The sequence below is a fragment of the Trichosurus vulpecula genome, chromosome 2 (assembly GCF_011100635.1).
Source record: "Trichosurus vulpecula isolate mTriVul1 chromosome 2, mTriVul1.pri, whole genome shotgun sequence".
NCBI classification, from domain to species: Eukaryota; Metazoa; Chordata; class Mammalia; order Diprotodontia; family Phalangeridae; genus Trichosurus; species Trichosurus vulpecula.
The window spans coordinates 363,183,516-363,201,645 of NC_050574.1; the positions used below are offsets into that span (position 1 = coordinate 363,183,516).

Sequence of the window (18,130 nt, forward strand, 5' to 3'; positions counted from 1 at the left end):
GAATCTGAGTCATGTATGACCTGGGGCACTCCAGATCACTTGCATAAGACTTTCCCCATGGGTGGAGAATGATCACTTGATGTTCCATGCCCTGGAGGGAGCCTGGAACTTCTTGTGCTCTTTGGAGGCTGGAAGCCAGAAGGAGGATCCCTCTTCTCCAAAGCTTTTGCTGACTCCATCCATCACACAGCCATGAAGCATAGAATGATCATTCTCCACCAATGAGGAGAGCCTTATGCAAATGACCTTGAGTCCTAGGTTACACATAATAACTTCTCCTTCACCTTAGTGTCTTCTGCAAGCCAAACCAGTGCTTCTACTTAACCTGTATTATAAAGGCAAGACTGATATTGGGTGTCAACTGTTTGGTGGCAAAACATAATATTATTACCTTTATCTTTCAACAGATTATATACAGTTCGCTATCGGGAAAAAGACAAAGAAAAAAAATGGATTTTCCAAATCTGCCCAGCCACTGAAACAGTAGTTGAGAATCTGAAGCCAAATACCATTTACGAATTTGGAGTGAAAGATAATTTAGAAGGCGGACTCTGGAGCAAGATTTTTAATCACAAGACTGTGGTAGGAAGTAAGTCCTTGGCACTGTTTATTTTTTTAATCCTTCAGGCACTTTTAATTATTTTATTACTTGTATATAATAGCATGGGTTGAATTTTATAAATTCAATGTTCTACAAATAGCACTTCTGTATATTTTGTGAAATGTATTTTTCCTCAAGGTAGGGACCTATGTTAAACAATCCAAAATATAACCATGTTTTCAAAACCATGAAGCAGAGTTTAAGATTTTCTCTAATTATATGCATTTTATGAAATAAAGACATGTTGTTCGTTTCACGAAAGAAGTTACTAAACAAATCTATGATGAAATAATGTCATGCCAGTCATATATAGTGACCATTTGTCCCAGATTCTCTGGCTAGTCCTGATCTCAATTATTCCATCCCAATTACCCCTCCCTCCATTACCAAAATGTTCCAGAAATTCCAATATTTCAACAAACAGTAACTGTATGAATCAAATCACAATTATAATAAAAATGCATATTAGGCTCAAAAGATTTGGAACTGCATAAGATGGAGAATCATAGACTGAATGTCAATTTTCTACTTTATACTATATGCATACACAGATGAGATATGAGACAAGCAAAGGTGGAACAGGTCTAATGTTAAAATGATTTGTGTTAGCGATAACATTTCTAATTGTAAGTCTCACGAATAGCATGCATAAACGTCCACACCATTATGTCAGCAAGGTAAGTTGATAAATAATTTTTGGGATTCATATGATATTGTCACCTTAGATACGGTCCATATACATGGAACCATTTTTTTACTTGCACAATTACATTCTTTCAATAATCCCTATGCTTTAAAAAAACTGAACTATTTTAAGTTTCATTTATAAATTGTCATTTATATGAATCATCTTACATAATTAATTTTCTGGAGGGGGGGAAGAACCCAAACACAAGAGCTTTAAAAATATAGGAGCTATTTTCATTTGTTCATTCATAAGCAAATGTTTAATGATTCTCACTTCATAACAAGGATGATTATAAATTCTATAAGGCAAAAGAAGTGATGCAAAGTGTCTTTGTTTTTCTTGGCATTTCAGACATGGTCACACAACTTTTAAACTATCTAGCAAGAGTCTACTGGCAAAAGAGAGCACTCTAGGAAATTATTCAAGTATATATATTGAAACTTTGAAGGATGAACGATTTATTTCATTGATGTGGTGGGGGCCTTCTTCACTTTATGTAGACACCAGTGGGTTGCATTGCTTTTCATCAATTATTCTTATTCTCACTATGTGACTGGCCCATCTTTTTTCCAGGGATATATCTCTGATGACACCTTTTATATGGGTAGATATAATTAATTAAACCATGCCTTAGCTGTATGAGAATACTAATGCAATTTTTCATAAAAGTATCATCTAGTTTGGAGTGCTGTTTTTCACTGCCACAATCATATAAGGACAGTAAATGTGCTTTTAATAGAATTCTCTCCTTTCTGTATATGATTTTTAAAATAAGCATTAAAAGTGGTGAATCTCCCAGGTACAAGAATAACCTTTTTTAAGGTCCAAGTCTTTTGATTCCTATATGATTGTTCAAGTCCACCTAGCTACTTGCAGACAATAAGTAAAGGGAGTGTTGGAGTATGAAGGAAACACCACCTTATGTCATTATCAATATGAGACAGAATGAAAAAGGTTTTGGTAGACACCTTCTGGGATAGTGAGTCCATTGTCATGGGAGATATGCCCTGTCATATATCTGTTTGCTGCACTTTCTACTATTTTCAGGGATAATTGTAGAGTTTGTGATTTGAATGATTAACAAAAAGTATGCCCTCATCCATACTCCTGATTTGTCTGATAAAACCAGATAAATGTTCTTGACTTCATTCACTGATGAAGGGAGAAGAAGAGGTGGGATGGGACGGATCATAGAAAACACTTCTGTCCCCAAGGTTGTCAGACATGAAAGAAGTAAAACCCCATTCAGATTTCATGTAACAGTTAAGAGAAAATTGTATTATCAATGATGAGACCATATATAGTAATTTTCCCCTTTGAAAGGAATGAAAATAAAATTGGTGAGAGATGAGCATTGAGTTGTCTTGATAAGTGATCATTTGATTCTGTGCTTCATGAGATGAAAATAATGTTTCTTTTTTTTCCTCCCTGTTACATCAGCTAAAAATAAAGGAAATGGAAAAATTCAAAGTACCTATGACCAGATGCATACAGTGGTATGTAACAAATTTATTTTCAAAGTTAGCTAGCAAAAAATTATTTTCAAGTATTTATGTATCCACTTGACTTTCTCACTGCTGTTTACCAAGTAACTGAGGCCTAGCGAAGTGAAATTCATAGTGCTAATTAATCAAAAATTCTCAGGATTGACAGGTATAATTATCTCCCTACTTAGTAAACACCAGATTAGATAATTCCTAAGATCCCTATCAGCTCCAACACTCTATAGGTCCATGATTCTATAATTAATATAATAAATTATAGCATGATTATAATTATTCTAGCATTCTAAATAAGTTTGTATGCCGTTGTGTCTATGTGCTGTCATGCAGGCAGACTTTTTGTTAAATTGAATTTTTTGCTTTAATTCCATGCCTGATGTTTTCTAAATGAATAACAATGAAAAGAATGTCTTGGGGCTAGAGAGACCTGAGATTGTAATAGATTTTTTTTTTATAATTGTGTTGCTACAGTTCAACTTTCCCATCTGTCACTTAGCGGAAAAAACCCCACACTTACTAAGCATACTCCTTGTTTCTACCTTTCTTCCTACCTTCTTCCTACCTTCTCTCAAGGAAGAAATAATCTTTCATATTTTAGCATGAACTGTCTTACCTTTCCCAAATTGCATGTATTTTAGGAATTAGATCTATTTTTGTCATGAAAGATTTTCTCCCATGTAAAGAATTTTTAGCCATTGACCAGCAGGTGTGGTAGGCATTTTAGGGGAATATGAGGAGGACTCCCAAACAGCTAATTACTGTTTTTGAAGCTGGTCCTGGCCGGCGTTGAATCCCCAGGAGACAGATGTTGCTCCTGTATGTCTTGGGTGTGGCTTCAAATATAGTGACAGGTGTCAAAAGGGTATATACACTTGATGAGAAGCTTATGTATCTGTGTTAACAAGTCATTGCTTATGTGACTGTGGTCTTCAAGTGGCTTGGGGAGGAGTGGTAAGAAGGAATTTAGGAGAAAGTTTTATTGGAGGCATGCGAAGCAAAGAGCTCGACACCAGATCCTACCTGTGATGCTCACTACCTGTGTGATTACGAGAAAATCACTTAACTTCTCTGGGCCTGAGTTTCTTCATCTATAAAATAAGGGCTTCTGAGGTTACATCTGTCCTACATCTCTGATTCTTGGAGTTCACAAGCCAAAAGATGATATGTGCAAGGAAGAAATAAACACATATTGTATATTTATGTATATACACATGTATATGTACACATAGGCAAACACATATATGTTACCCTTTGTAGATGAAGCAAATCTAAAAGAAGAAAATCTCACAATGAAACTTTAAACCCAGAGATCCATGTGTTCTTTTCTCACCTTCTGAGACCATCCTAATTCTTATTTTAAGTGGGTGGTTCTTAGGAATAGTACCATCTCCCCAATGTGTGTAGCAGCTTCATTTTTGGTTTTATTATGTTTTCTATGGAGCAATAGGTCTTTCTCTCTTTTCAGACACTTGCTCCAAATAAATTGTGTTACTTTTGGCAGGGTAGCCCTGTTGAGAGGGATTACTGGATGGGATTGAGGAGAAGATTAGGTCTCACTCCCAGGGACTTCTATCCACTTCTCCCGTCATAAATAAATATGATGGGGGAGAGGGGGAGGCAGAGAGGGTGCAATGGGAAGTAACTTCCTGTATCTCTGATACAGATCCAAAAGTTTTATCACTTCAGGCTGCAAGGTGGACTCCTCCCTTGACTTCAGCCAGCAATCCTGGTGTCGTAGCATGAGTTGCTTGTTTATTTCCGAAGGGAAACACAACTCCATTCAAAAGGATATTTTAAGGCTCTTCTATTCGGCTTGGTTCAGGACTAGCATCTGGACAGAACGAAAGTGATTCATTTACTGACATCTGTGCAGCTCCGCGATTTGAGGAAAATTGGAAAGGAAAAGTCTGGGATAGCCTCTGACATCTTACATGGCCATATCTTCTGTCCTTTTCATTGATTGATATAATGACCCTTTTCAGACAAAAAAAGAAATGCCAGTGACTATGAAAAGCTTAAATATCATTTCATTTGGATCCTACCTAAGAGGACATTATTTCAAGGGCTTTGAAATAAATTCTAGATATGCTATTGAATTTTAATCAAAATGGAAGATTTACATGCTATTTTTATTCATGCTTGCATACATGTAAATACTTTTTTCCTCTGAGGACTTTCCAAAGAGTTGGGGAAATGAAGGATTTGAATTGAAGAACAACATTGATTATTTCTTTAAATGAATGATGCTATTTTAGGCAAAGTAAAAATGTTTACTAATGATATTTGGGATATTTTTTTCACCTTTAGACTCAATTGTGTTTCTTAATGCTAACAATTTCTCAGAACGGTATTGACCACTAATTTTTGATTATTTGGTTATAATATATAAAATGATAGTCTCTAAGGGTACCTATTTTTAACTCAAAAGCTTTTTTTAGAATTGTACATTTATAAATATACTTTATAATCCAGCATCAAGATAAACTTAGTTTTAAATATGTTTTTCAGCTAGTGTTTAAAATACAATTTTAGTTGTTTGGGGAAAGCCAACTCCTCCTGAAATCAGTCTTCCCCTGGGATATGACATCTCTTCTGACCTTTTCTTCATTATCATCCAGATCCACCCATCTCCTAAGGGAACAGCATCTATTATTGGCAAAAGGGGGAAAAGTGCTGCCAATTTTTTAGTTTAACAATGATCAGATAAGGGATGCCAAGAGTAAAAATGATCCCTTTTCTTTCCCTTTATCCACATCTCGAGATTGTGCACACCGAAGAAATTATATATCCTTTATTCTAAGTGCATCCATGTTCTAAGTAGAAAGTTAAAACAATAATTCTAGGCCAAAGACATAAAAACAAACAGTTGGATCTGGTTTTCCACATTAGCCAGAAATTTGAAAACTTTCACAAGAAGCATGCTGGTTTTTGTTTTAGCTAGACCTGAATCAGCGTGTTTCATTACTTAGTCAGTTTAGACAAAAATGGGTGGAGTTTTTTAGAATGAATTAAAGCAAGAATGTAGTATATCAAGGCTCTTCTCCTGTGCGCATTTGGTTTTTCTTTCAACATTGTTCTATGAGCAACTTTTAACCAGACCTCAAATGTCCCTCCATCCTAGGGATTTGAAGATAAAGTAAGATCTCAAATAGATTGCTGTTACACAAATGATGAACAAAACTGAGATGCTAAGACCTTTTATTTTAAAATTGTCAAGGGTGCTTTGTGATATGGTTTTGATATAAGCTTGATAGAATTCAGGATAAATCAGTAATGCCCATTCTCCATGAGTTGCTACTTTGTATGAGATAACAAAGTTGCTGTTGGGCTCAAGGGGGCCAAGATGTTTAATCCCCCAGGACCATATTGGTGCATGCTAAATGCACTGGATTTGGTACATAGGTTTGGTACTGGAGGAAATCACCAACTGAAAAACCAATATCTTTTGTTTTTCTTTACTACTTCCTATTTTCCATCCTCCCACCTCCTACCTTCTACCCAATCCCGGAGCTTCAGAAAAATTTACTTAAAGGTTAAGAATTTACTTATGTCTAGGATCTCTCCAAAGCAAGGCATAAAAAGATCCTCAATATACAATGTAAATCAAGTATAGAATAGTTATTTATTTCCTCTCCACCCAAGGAAATGTTCAACATGCAAATGTGACTCTCATAAGTATTCGTTAATAAAGACTTAAAACAAGCAGCAGTAGTAACATACCTACTGTTATACATTCCTGAAAGGTTGAGACTTAAATATTGGAACACAAAGCAGTTTGTGGGATGACTAAATAGGCCTCATTACATTTCCAAGCAATTCCCTCCAAGTCTTCATCTTCTAGTAAGCCAAGCCTCTTTGGGCTTGTGGTCTGACTGGCGGTGGTCTTTTCCTCTAAAAAAACAAACAAACAAACCCAACCCTCTAGTAGATATACAAAGAGCATCTCCCACACCTGCGGAAGAACCAGTATCTCTAGGCCTCTTAAATTCACAAAGTAGCTTCCCAAGCAGAAAATATCCGTTGCAGTACCATGGCTCAGGCTTCTAGGACTGGGCAAAGAAACACAAAGTAGAAGCAGCATCTAAGGCTGTGTCTAGTCTAAGGATCACCCAGCAGGACATGTGCTTTAGCGGCCATATTCTAACAGCCTCCACGTGGCCAGGGTGGGGGAAGGGAACCATTACCCTCTACCCTTGTAGGGAAAGGCTCAGAGAGTCCTGACACAGTCTGCAGACAAGAGAAGAGCACTGAGGATAGCTTCTGTTTAAAGGTCCTCTGAGTTAGTGGCTCTTCCTGCTCAATGGCTAATAAGGTCCCAAACACCAAGGACTTTCAGCAATAAGTCACATGGATCCCTAAAGGCCCTGGAAGTTTCCAGAGGAGCGCTAGGGCACACTACAGACCCATTTCTATGCATGCTCCATGGGGTGCAACTTTCACTACATATTAGTCTGCCAGGCAAAACTCTGAAGTTGGCAACATTTGTGTTCAGACAGAAAGACAGTGAAAGCAGCCAAGTGATATGATGTGTGCTGGACTTGAATAAGGAAAACCTGAGTTCAAATCCCACCTCAGATACTTACTAGCTACATAACCCTAGGCAAGTCACTTAACCTCTGTTTGCCTCAGCTTCCCCATCTGTAAAATAAGGATAATGATACAGTAGTACCTATCTCCCAGAGTTGTTATGAGATCAGTGATATATATATATAAAGTACTTTGCAAACCTTATAGCACTATGTATAAATGCTAGCTATTATCCATCCAGGACTATCCTATAGTCTTTTTTGGGGGGGGGGGAGAGGGGCAGGCTGGGCAATTGGGATTAAGTGACTTGCCCAAAGTCACACAGTAAGTGTATCAAGTGCCTGAGGCTGGATTTGAATTCAGGTCCTCCTGACTCCAGGGCTGGTGCTCTACTCACTGTGCCACCTAGCTGCCCCTGTCCTATAGTCTTTATTTTGCTTTGGAGGAAGGGGCAAAGGATTAGAATGGAGGAAATTCACAGTATATAGTAGCATAATAATGAGCTAAATTCATTTACCCTTATGGACCATAACATCTACATCTGCACCTATAGTATAGTATAATACCAATTCATCAGGATGATGCTGTCATTAAGAAAAAAGTGGATTATATTCCATATACTGTACTTTACTCTGGTTAAGAAGGTTTATGAATATTGCCATCTAATAACATATAAAATATAAAGGGTTAGTGTTATAGTTTAAACAGAGAACTATCCAGAAAACCATATATGTATGTATATATATATATATACATGCATATTACATACATAATATATAAACATAATAAATGTTATACATATAACATGACAGAAATAATGATATAGTGGCTGTTATATATGTAATAAATTATCTATGCACACATATATTTATTCCTTGACAATTCTCAGTAACAGATATGACTATGTATTTTTAAAAACAACTTGGGGAAAGTAACCCAAAAGTAGGCACCTCTCATAATAGACTTTTAGTTAATATGGCACCATAGTGGAGAAGATATTTTTGGGCATCATGGCCTTCCTAGTGTCTCTGAAATCATTACATTTAGGTGACTACCTGCTCAAAAGGACAGCCCGAACCCCAGCAATAGACAGAGAAATTTAGGTGAGTGGTTTTGAAATTCTGTACTTAGCGCAGTGTCCGGCACATAGGAGGCACACGTTGCCTGACTAATGTGTGGTTCTTGAAGCCTATGACAACACATGCCAAAGAGGCCACTTTCCAAATAAACAGGCCATCAAAATGAATTGTTTTTGTTAGCAATTTGGACCTTTATTATTTTGAGAAAATTATGTGAACCCAAAAAGAAGAAGGTCCATGTAAGCACAAAAGTTGTAGTCAACAAAGACTGAACTAGGAGGAGAAAGAGTTAAGTTCCTATTATTGTTTGAGAGTCTTCAAAAATAAATAAATAAAATGCTGAATAAAGCTTTTTTTTGTTATTTTTCTTAACGTGAAATAATACTCTCTACATCCAAAGGTTAACATTATTTTCCTCTCTTTTCAGCCAGCATACATTCCAAAGAAGATAATTCCCATTACAGTTATCAAACAAGGTAATCTCTATGACTTTCAGCAGTAGATAGTGTTCAAAATTTTCAACAATCACGCTATTTTTTCAAACTGAAGTGATTAGAAATGAATTATATTTTCTCTGCTTTTTAAAGTCTGCATTGCAAATAACTCATTTTAACTCTTTTACCCAAAGTGCATGTGATCTTAGTTGAGTAATATTACAATGCCTCGGGGTTTCTATACGGAAAATAGAGATAAAGTACTTCCCTCTCTTTTACTTCCTACTCTTGTAGAGACAGAATTAAGGACTGTTTTATTTATTGATAATATGGTGTCCTTGAGAATATTACTTATATCTTATCTATTTGGGTTAAATAGTATTAAAGCCATAATTTTTATTTTTTGGAAACCAGAGAAAATTTTAAACTCAAGTGCTTATTCAATACCTTCAGTACCTGGTTGCTCCTGATTTAATTTCTGATTTTGATGTAATAAAAAGACCATATTAATTATCCCTGAAAACTACTTGAGGGTGGGTACCAGAGCTATATTTAGGTTGGGGCCAAGGAATTTTGGCACAGGATATTAATATCTAGAAGGACCCACTTCCTCCCACTTTTCAGTCCCCTGCTCCAAATTTGTTAGTAGTCTTCTGCCAATCTACATCACACAGTATGACCTCATTCTCTACCCTAGACTCACCCTCAGAGTCACTGACCCCATAGCACAGTCAGCATGACTACTCACCTGGTCTCACCCCTGGAATCCCTCCTCTGGAGCCCTGTCTCCTCATCTCCCTCTTAACTCTCTCAGAGTCATAAGTGGATCTCTCTAGAGGACAAGCTCCCTCTTTTCCTCCACCATACACTTAGGCTGTCCTTTGGGCTGCTCTTCTGTCCACCATCCTCCCTCTAGCCATAGGTCTATTCTCTGCGCCACCACCAGCCGTGGGGCCCCCTTTCCTCTCCTTTCTCATTTTGGCTCTAGAACAAGCTGAGTGTTTTTCTCACTTTGAGAAAACCTGACATTCCAAACATACAAGAAAGATAGATTAAGGGAAGAGTATGTTCTCTTATATTCTGTTCTGTTCTTGGTTGCTTCATATTACATTTAGAATTATTAATTTCCGAAGTCAGTATTTCCAGACTGTTGTGCTTTGGTTTGGTATGCCACGGGAAGGAAGGACTGTTTTGGAAGTTGGGGGGATGGGGTAAAAAGAGAGCAGAAGAAGTGTTTTTTTATAAAATAGCCCAAACATCACATCAGAGTCTCATGATTGGTAATGTTAGGTCAGAACTAAATGTATCTATGTGGCTTTCTGCAATCTTTTCACCTTACTGTTGCATGGATTATGTTTCCCCAGTAATTCAGAATGTCACACATCGAGCAGCATCGAAATCTCCAGACAGGCCTTCTGTAGGAGGAACAATACTAGGTGACTGGTTTTTTTTAAAAATAATTTTTTAACCTAGCTAGGTAAAGCCAGGTGTTTCCTTTGTTAGCTGAATGTCTGTGGAGAGCAGTGAACTGTGGTCACAGCTTTTGCTTTATTCGCTTTCACAAGAATGTGTTATTATCTCAATCAAAAAGTCCTGGGCTTTTGCCCAAGGTGTGGTATAATCCACTGAGGGCTAAAAGTCAAGAGATCTGACCTCTACCATGGACTTGCTGTGTGGTATCGAAAATTACATGGCCTTGTGCCATGTACAATAATAGAGTTGATACCAATTCTTTTATCTGCCTCCACAAAATAAGAATACACATATGAAATAAACTGAACATCTTTGAAATAAAGATTTGTGTAAATAATAGTTAACACTGGCAATAGCCAATGTCTTGATAATAATCATGGTCTAATAAAACGTAGATGTGTGATAAATGCTTTTTGAATGGAATCGAATTAAGATTTTATATATAGTTTGCTGATGAACTGGTTGTAAAGCAATTCTAGGAACACTTTAATGCATAAATTTAAAGCGACTAGATGTTAAAAGGGGAATTATAAAGAAAAAAAGGACTTTGACATATTCCATCTGTGAACTTAGTTTTATAGCCGATTGTTTAAAATGAACATTCTAGCTTCTGTTGCTTTAGGCTTTACCTAATAACATATTCTACTTTCTTTTCATTGCCCTTACTTAAATTCCTGTGCAGTCCATCTTATCATTCCTGGTCCGAATGACACCACTCTGAAAGGTCCTCCACCTGTCGTGTTGGATATTACTGACACAATCAAGACCCCACTAGGTAAGGTGAAAGTTGTTCATTTGGTTTATCTGGTTTCTGAGTGTGGACACTGAATATTCTGAGGACACCAAAGGTACATTAAGATGTATACTGTTAACTATTTTGGGAGAAGAAGCAGGCTCAATTCAGATGAATTTAAATACGGATTAAAGTTTCACGGGGTGTGGGGAGGAAGTTAACATATTGAAACTAATGTCTTATTTCTGCTTAATAATTCCTGAAGGCATACTACCAGTTTTAGATTTCTCAATAAGAGTACATAGTTATTTAAATTACTCTTTAATAAACACACATATTTAAAAATAAAGCTATCACCAACATCTACAAATGAAATTTGGAAGTCAGATTAATTGAAAGTTAGCCAAAGAACCTAGACATAACTATTCATGAATTCAAAAATCTTAGAGCTGAAAAGAACCTTAGAAAGCCCTAAGAGAAACACCGTCACTTTACAAATGGCAAAATTGAGACCCCTGTGACTTGCCAAAAGTAATATTGTCAGTTCATGGGAAAGGGACTAAAAAGCCAGGTCCCCTAGATCTCAATTCCAGTGTCCTTTCCAAGCTAGCTTTTGACATATTGAATTTACCGTGCCTTTCCTTTTTTATGGAATTTTGTTGGATAGGAATTCTGATGATGTTTCCATGATTCCAACTTCTGGGTAAAAACTTTGGAGTGTTGTGATCTAGTCTAATATCTAAGCATTTAGCAGTGCTTGTCAACTTTTTAGTTCTCACTGGGATAGTTGGCTTTGTATAGAAAGTCTGCAGGCATATTTTGCGGGGAGATGTTTGTATTCCCTTAGTCTGTTAATATGGGATACCCTAGAAGAGAAAGGTTGTCTGGATAAGAAAGGAGAAATCTAAATTAGTAGGCTTACCTGGATTAATTAAAGAAAGCTTGATGATTCTTTTTAAAAAATATTATAAAAGATATTTTTGCATATAATATTTTATTAGGGTCTGATAGACTTTGAGAGATAGTGGAGAATAGAAGAGCCTAGTGTGCTATGAGTCCATGGGATCAGGAAGAGTTGGACACTACTGAAAAACTAAACAAAAATTAATTTAGAAGCAGCTGTTAATGATTTTAGTCAATCCTTATATTTTCATTATAAAGATTTTCATTCCTCTTAGTGTTGCCACTGACTAGCCATATGACCTTAGACAAGTCATTTGATTTCCTTGAGCCTCAGTTTCCTCATCTGTAAATTGAAAGGTTTAGACCAAATGATCCCCTAGTTCCCTTCTGCTTCTAACACCTCATGTACGTCTTTTAAGTTGTATACATAAAAAAATTTTGTTAAGATCCTTATTAGGAACCAAACCTCAAAGTAGATTTTCCCTCCCCTGGTAACTCATCTTTCATTGTGGCCAATGTAAGTAATTCCTCTTCCACTTTGAGAGGGCCATTCTTAGGAAGGATGGGTAAAAGTTTTATTTAATCATTTCATTTTTAATGGACCTGTTAAAATCTGCACATGCTAGTGTCTAGTAGTCCTGTAAAGTATCCTATAATTGAGCTGAAATTTTGTCGAGACTAAGACTCCACAGAATAATTTAAAACCATTACTGACTGGGGGATGGCAGTGCTCATTATGACAGAAGACACCAAAAATGGTCTCATGTACTTTGGATTGGTCTCCACGGTGAATTTATAAAAGTACATAGACAAGAGGGACACAAAATGAGCAAGTGTGGATGGGTTGTGATTGGCATCAGTGGAGAGACTATCCAAGTCAATGAAGTCAAATATTCCATTGGAGTATTGGTATATACACTGTCAAACGGGGCTTACTTTTAATCATAAGCTATAGCCCTTAATTCTGAATGAATCATCTTATTTCTGCATTTTCAAGGTTGCTAGTGCTACCTGAGCATTTATTTAGCCTTTGAAATTTCTTCAGTTTGAGAAAACATGTGAGTCCTTGTTACAGTATGATTCACCAAGATTTAATTCTCTCCTGGAATAAATAGGGCAGATGTGCAGAGTGAAAATACAAATAATGAAAATGTTCTTCTTAATCATTAGTTTACATTATTGGAGTAAGGAGTATGGCAAAAGCATAGGGGAGTGGGGAGAAAAATATTTTATCAAATGGGAAATGTTTTGACCTTCCAAAAATTGGTAGTCAGTATGTGTCCATGTGCCTGAAATGAAATATTTGTCCTACCCAAACAGATAAAACTTCACAGTGTTTTTTTAAGTTAAATTGCATTTTTAATATATAATGATAGGGTTGAGAAGAACCTAGAGTTCATTCAGCCCATTCCCTCTCTCTCCCTCCCACCCCTCAAAAATACGATTTTGGGGATACAGAAGACTGCACCTATGGTTTCATCGGCATAGGGTACTCCTAGAGAAAGAAACTCTCTAACAATTCAGGTCAGCACTTCTGTAACTTAAAGCTTTAGAGATTGTTCCCTGCCCAGGATCACATAGCCAGGATGTGCTTGAATTGGTGCTTGGACCCAATTCTTCCTGGTTCCAAGACCAGCTCTCTATCTATTATCCAGAAGTTCCCAAAGTGGGATATACCAACCCCCGGGGGGTGCTGGAATCATGCGGGGGGGGGGGGTAGTAGTAGCCTCAGGTGCAATTGAGGGACATTGAATAAAAATAAGGGGGCGATAGAAACACAAGGAAAGAAAAGATAAAATAATTTTGAAAAACCTTTCATACATGTTTCATCTGTTGTATAACAGAGTTAAAGTTGTAGTGATTACGTTTTTTCCAAATAAACACACAGAATGCAAGCCATAACCCCTCAGTGGTCCAATTCCCTGATGGGTCCTAACAAGCAAGTGCTGGCAGACCAGCACATTGGGCATTGTCGGGAAGGCCAGCGTCCACACGGTTACGCGACATGATATTGCATCATCAAAATTTCAATGAAGGAAAGAAACCACAAATTTACAATAAATTATTAAAATTTGAGAGGCATCATTTAAAAAAATAATTTACATATTTTTTGAAATGATGTAAATTTCCAAAAAAAAAAAAAAACCTGTTAAAGGGTTAAAGAAAGCAGATTTCCAGGGGAGTGCTGTGTAAATTTTTTTTGAAAAGGGGGTGGTAGGCCAAATGAGTTTGGGAACCTCTCTGCACTATACCACGGCAACTCCATAATGTAGCGGATATAGCTCTGGGCTTGGGATCAGGAAGACTGAAGATCAGGTCCTACTTTAGACAATTACTAGCTCTGTGATTGCGGGCAAATCCTTTATCCTCTATCTGCTTTGGTTCTGTAAAATGAGAGTAATGACACCTACTTCAGAAGGTCATGAGGATCAAACAAGGTAACCTATGTAAAGCACTTTGTAAGTCTCAAAGCTAAGTAAATGTCATTTATTATTTATTAACTATAGTTGTCCGTTGTCCCTGCTTCGCCATGTTAGAAACAAGGAAACTGAAGCCGGTAGTGATTTGCCCCAGGTCACATAGCTAATAAGCGATGGTCAGAACTCAAATCTGCCTTCTGACTCTAAATCTAGTAATTCTTTCGATTACACCACAGCTGCTTATATATTTTCATCTGTTGTTTCTGTAGATGAACGAGCATTTTAAGTTGTTCTATTTCCAGGAGAAACAAAAAATAAATTTCTGAGGGGGGGAATCCCTCAAATATAACTGTTCCTGTTAAGCTTATCATAGGGCATCAAGGAATGTAATAGTTTTTGCTCCAAAACACACATGGTGTGACTATTGGGACAAACAAACAAGAGAGCTCATGTTACACACACATCTCCGAGGGACGTACAAACGACTTGCCAAACCCACGGCTTGGCTTGCCAAAATTTAGAGAAGTAAACGCATTGACAAAAGTACTGAAAAACAACAGATTACAAGGAATTTCTTAGGTTTTTTTAAAGGCAGCATTCTGATGGCAGCTTTGGACCCATGCCCCAAACTAGCCTTATGCCCGTGGTGGAATGAATTAGGGCCCTAGAATCATACATAGATTTGTAGCCATTATTTTACATCACAGGTTGTGTTTGGCCTTCGTTCTTGAAGAGGACCATGACATCAGGGAAACGGGGATATGACTTGCAGTTGATTTTGATTTGAGTGAGGGAGGGCTGTGCAAAGTCACCAGCCTCACTTTCTCCTCCAGGGCCATCCAGGTCCAGTGGCCTGATATTCATCAGGATGACTGGAGATGACCCAGGATGCATTAGGAGACCCTGGACCTTTCAGGCTGAGGTCTTTTCAGGTTCTCACTTTGAGTGCGGTAACTAAAGCCCATTATTTGATGTATGAAGGCCCAGAAAGGTCCAATGTTGTCTAAGGCCATATAAACAATAAGCCATAAGGTCAGATTTTAACCCAGCTCCTCTAATGCCATGTCCAACATCTTCCCACTATGTCACACTGCCTAATTTCTATGTTGTGATAATAGGGAGAAAAAATAATAGAAGGAGAAGGCAAAATTACCAATTAATGACTTTCATAAGAGCAAGGGGAGAAAAGGAGAATTAATATGATTTGATCTGTAGGAGACAGAAAGAAGGCTTAATAGCCATTAAGTCAACCAGTAATGAACACTCATTGTAATACCAGCAACACTGACAAAAGGAAGAAATGGATTTAAATTACATTAGAAAGGACTTGGATTAAAAGTGAGAAAGATTAAGAGAGACAGTATGGCATGGAGCACAGAGAGTTGGCCTCAGAGCCAAGAGGACCTGGGCTCAAGTCCCATTTCTAACATCCTACTTATGCAACAATGAGCAAGTCACAAGCAACGTCTCACTGCTCTAAGCAAGTCTCTAAAACTATACATTGCAGAGAAAAGGCTCATATGCATCATTGGGGGAATTTCCTTCTTGGAAAGATCCTTATACCAATAAAATCATAGGTTCAGCCTTTCGCTATAAGGAAGAAATGTCCTTTCATAATATTGTCGCCTCCAAAGTTTTTTGTTGTTTAGTTGTTTCAGTCATGTCCAACTCCTTTTAACCCCACTTGGGGTTTTCTTGGCAAAGATGCTGGAGTGATTTGCCATTTCCCCAGCTCATTTTACAGATGAGAAAATTGAGGCAAACAAGGATTAAGTGACGTGCCCAGGGTCATGCAGCTAGTAAGTATCTGAGGCCTGATTTGAACTCAGGAAGATGAAGTTTCCTGACTCCAGGCCCAGCACTGTGCCACCTAGCTGCCCCAAAGAAGGGAGTATAAATTTCCATTCTTCAAGTGCTTTAAAATAACATTTTTAATATTAAATATTTTTGGACTAGCTGATCTCTCGAAGTCCTTCCTCATCTTAGGATTCCCTGAACATTTCATTTCATTATTCAAACAAGGTTCTGAATTCTCTCAGGGCCTAACCTCCCCCAATTTTATAAATGTAGCACGCTTAGAAACTGAATTAACTCTTTTAAGCCCCTAGACCACTTACTTGGCTAGACCCATGGTCTTCTCCAGGTGGTACTCTCTCTGCCTATGTAGATTGTATCTGCCCTGCATCTTCTCATCTTCTGTGACTCTGGTCCATATCTTTGCATAAATCCTCCATAGAAGATCTTCCCAATGTGCTCGAAACACGAGAAAGCTCTTTGGTTCACCAAGTCCATCATAGTATAAATAAGGGCAGTTAGGTGGCACAGTGGATACAGCACCAGGCACAAAATCAGGAAGGCTCATCTTCTTAAGTTCAAATCTGGCCTCAGACACTTACTAGCTGTGTGACCCTGGGCAAGTCACTTAACCTTGTTTGCTTCAGTTTTCTCATCTGTTAAATGAGCTGGAGAAGGAAAAGGCAAATTGTTCCAGCCTCTTTACCAAGAAAGCCTCAAATGAGGTGGCAAAGAGTCAAGCACGGCTGAATCAAGTGAACAACAACAGCAGAGTATAAACAAGTCGCTGTTTGGTTGTTCTAAATTGTACCCTGATGGCCAAAAAAGTCAATACAAGGTGACTAACAAACCAAAAAACTATTTAACAGAATCTGGCTTGCAGATGTACATTCCTGGAAAGAGAATAGATATACTCTTAGATGAAAGTTTGAGGGGTAAAGTGGCGACACTGTGGTTAGCCTGGAGATAATTGTTGAAGCTTTATTTGAATTCATGCTTTCCGATGAATTCCCAGAGGTCCAAAAAGAGACTCTTGTTTGCACGTGATTCAGCCTTAGTTAATAAAAATCTCCTTTCACATTTGAAACAAAATTGTTTTCCTCCATATGATAGTCTTGTTTTCTTTTTCTTTTTGTTTTTTTCCTGGTCTCTGTCAATCCTATGCACCCATTAATAATGTTTACCATGAATAACAACAAATTCTGTCACCCGAAAATATATGGTTTATTTAATAACTTTATTTGTGCTGAGAACAGACCATGGTTTAAAACTATGTCTGCCATAAAATCTATTTCTAAATAGGAATGCTAAAGTAGCGGGTTGTAGTTTCTTGTTTTGATGTCCATTTGGCTCTTACAGAGAACAGAGCTAACATCAAGGTATCCTCCACTAAAGGCAATTTTGTCACTTGATCATCATATAGAGATGATCCAGAGTCCTTTAGTGCTCTACTAGGAGAGTACCAACTCTGGCAGGTCTTCTCAAACTGGAATGACTTCAAGTGCCAGCCCAGCAACAGACTGTGCATCTGTTGTCTGAAGACAAGCCCAACTAAACTCAGATAGACTCAACACCAGAAGTGTGTCCAGCATGGCATGGTGGAAAGAACATAGGAATTAGAATCAGGAGCCCTGGGTTTGAACCGCAGTCCCTACACCATCATCATCATCATGATAATAACTAGCATTTTAGGTTTACAAAGCACTTTACAAATATCGTCTCATTAGACTTGCTGTGTGACCATGGTCAAGTCATTTAACCTTTGTGAGTGTCAGTATCCTCAGCTATTAAATGAAGGCATTTTATTAGATTATTGCTCAGGCCCCAGTCAGCTGTCGATCCTATGATACGAATTTCTTTAGCCACAGAAACATTTGCATTGATGAAGGGAAAGCATATCCACACCAAGATCACAGAGCCTTGAAGTCTTGAAGGAACAAAAAAGGAGAATTAAATGTCCTTTGCACCAACTAGAT

General features: G+C 37.6%; 1 protein-coding gene across 1 annotated transcript in view; it reads left to right on the top strand.

The window, feature by feature from the left end:
• LOC118837175 (ABI family member 3 binding protein) overlaps positions 1 to 18,130 on the top strand; it is a 201,554-nt gene that overhangs the window by 58,873 nt on the left and 124,551 nt on the right. The window contains exons 5-9 of the mRNA XM_036744133.1: positions 408 to 589; positions 2,730 to 2,785; positions 8,825 to 8,873; positions 10,196 to 10,267; positions 10,987 to 11,079. Coding sequence (XP_036600028.1) covers positions 408 to 589; positions 2,730 to 2,785; positions 8,825 to 8,873; positions 10,196 to 10,267; positions 10,987 to 11,079 — 452 coding nt within the window. The remainder of the gene's footprint in view (positions 1 to 407; positions 590 to 2,729; positions 2,786 to 8,824; positions 8,874 to 10,195; positions 10,268 to 10,986; positions 11,080 to 18,130) is intronic.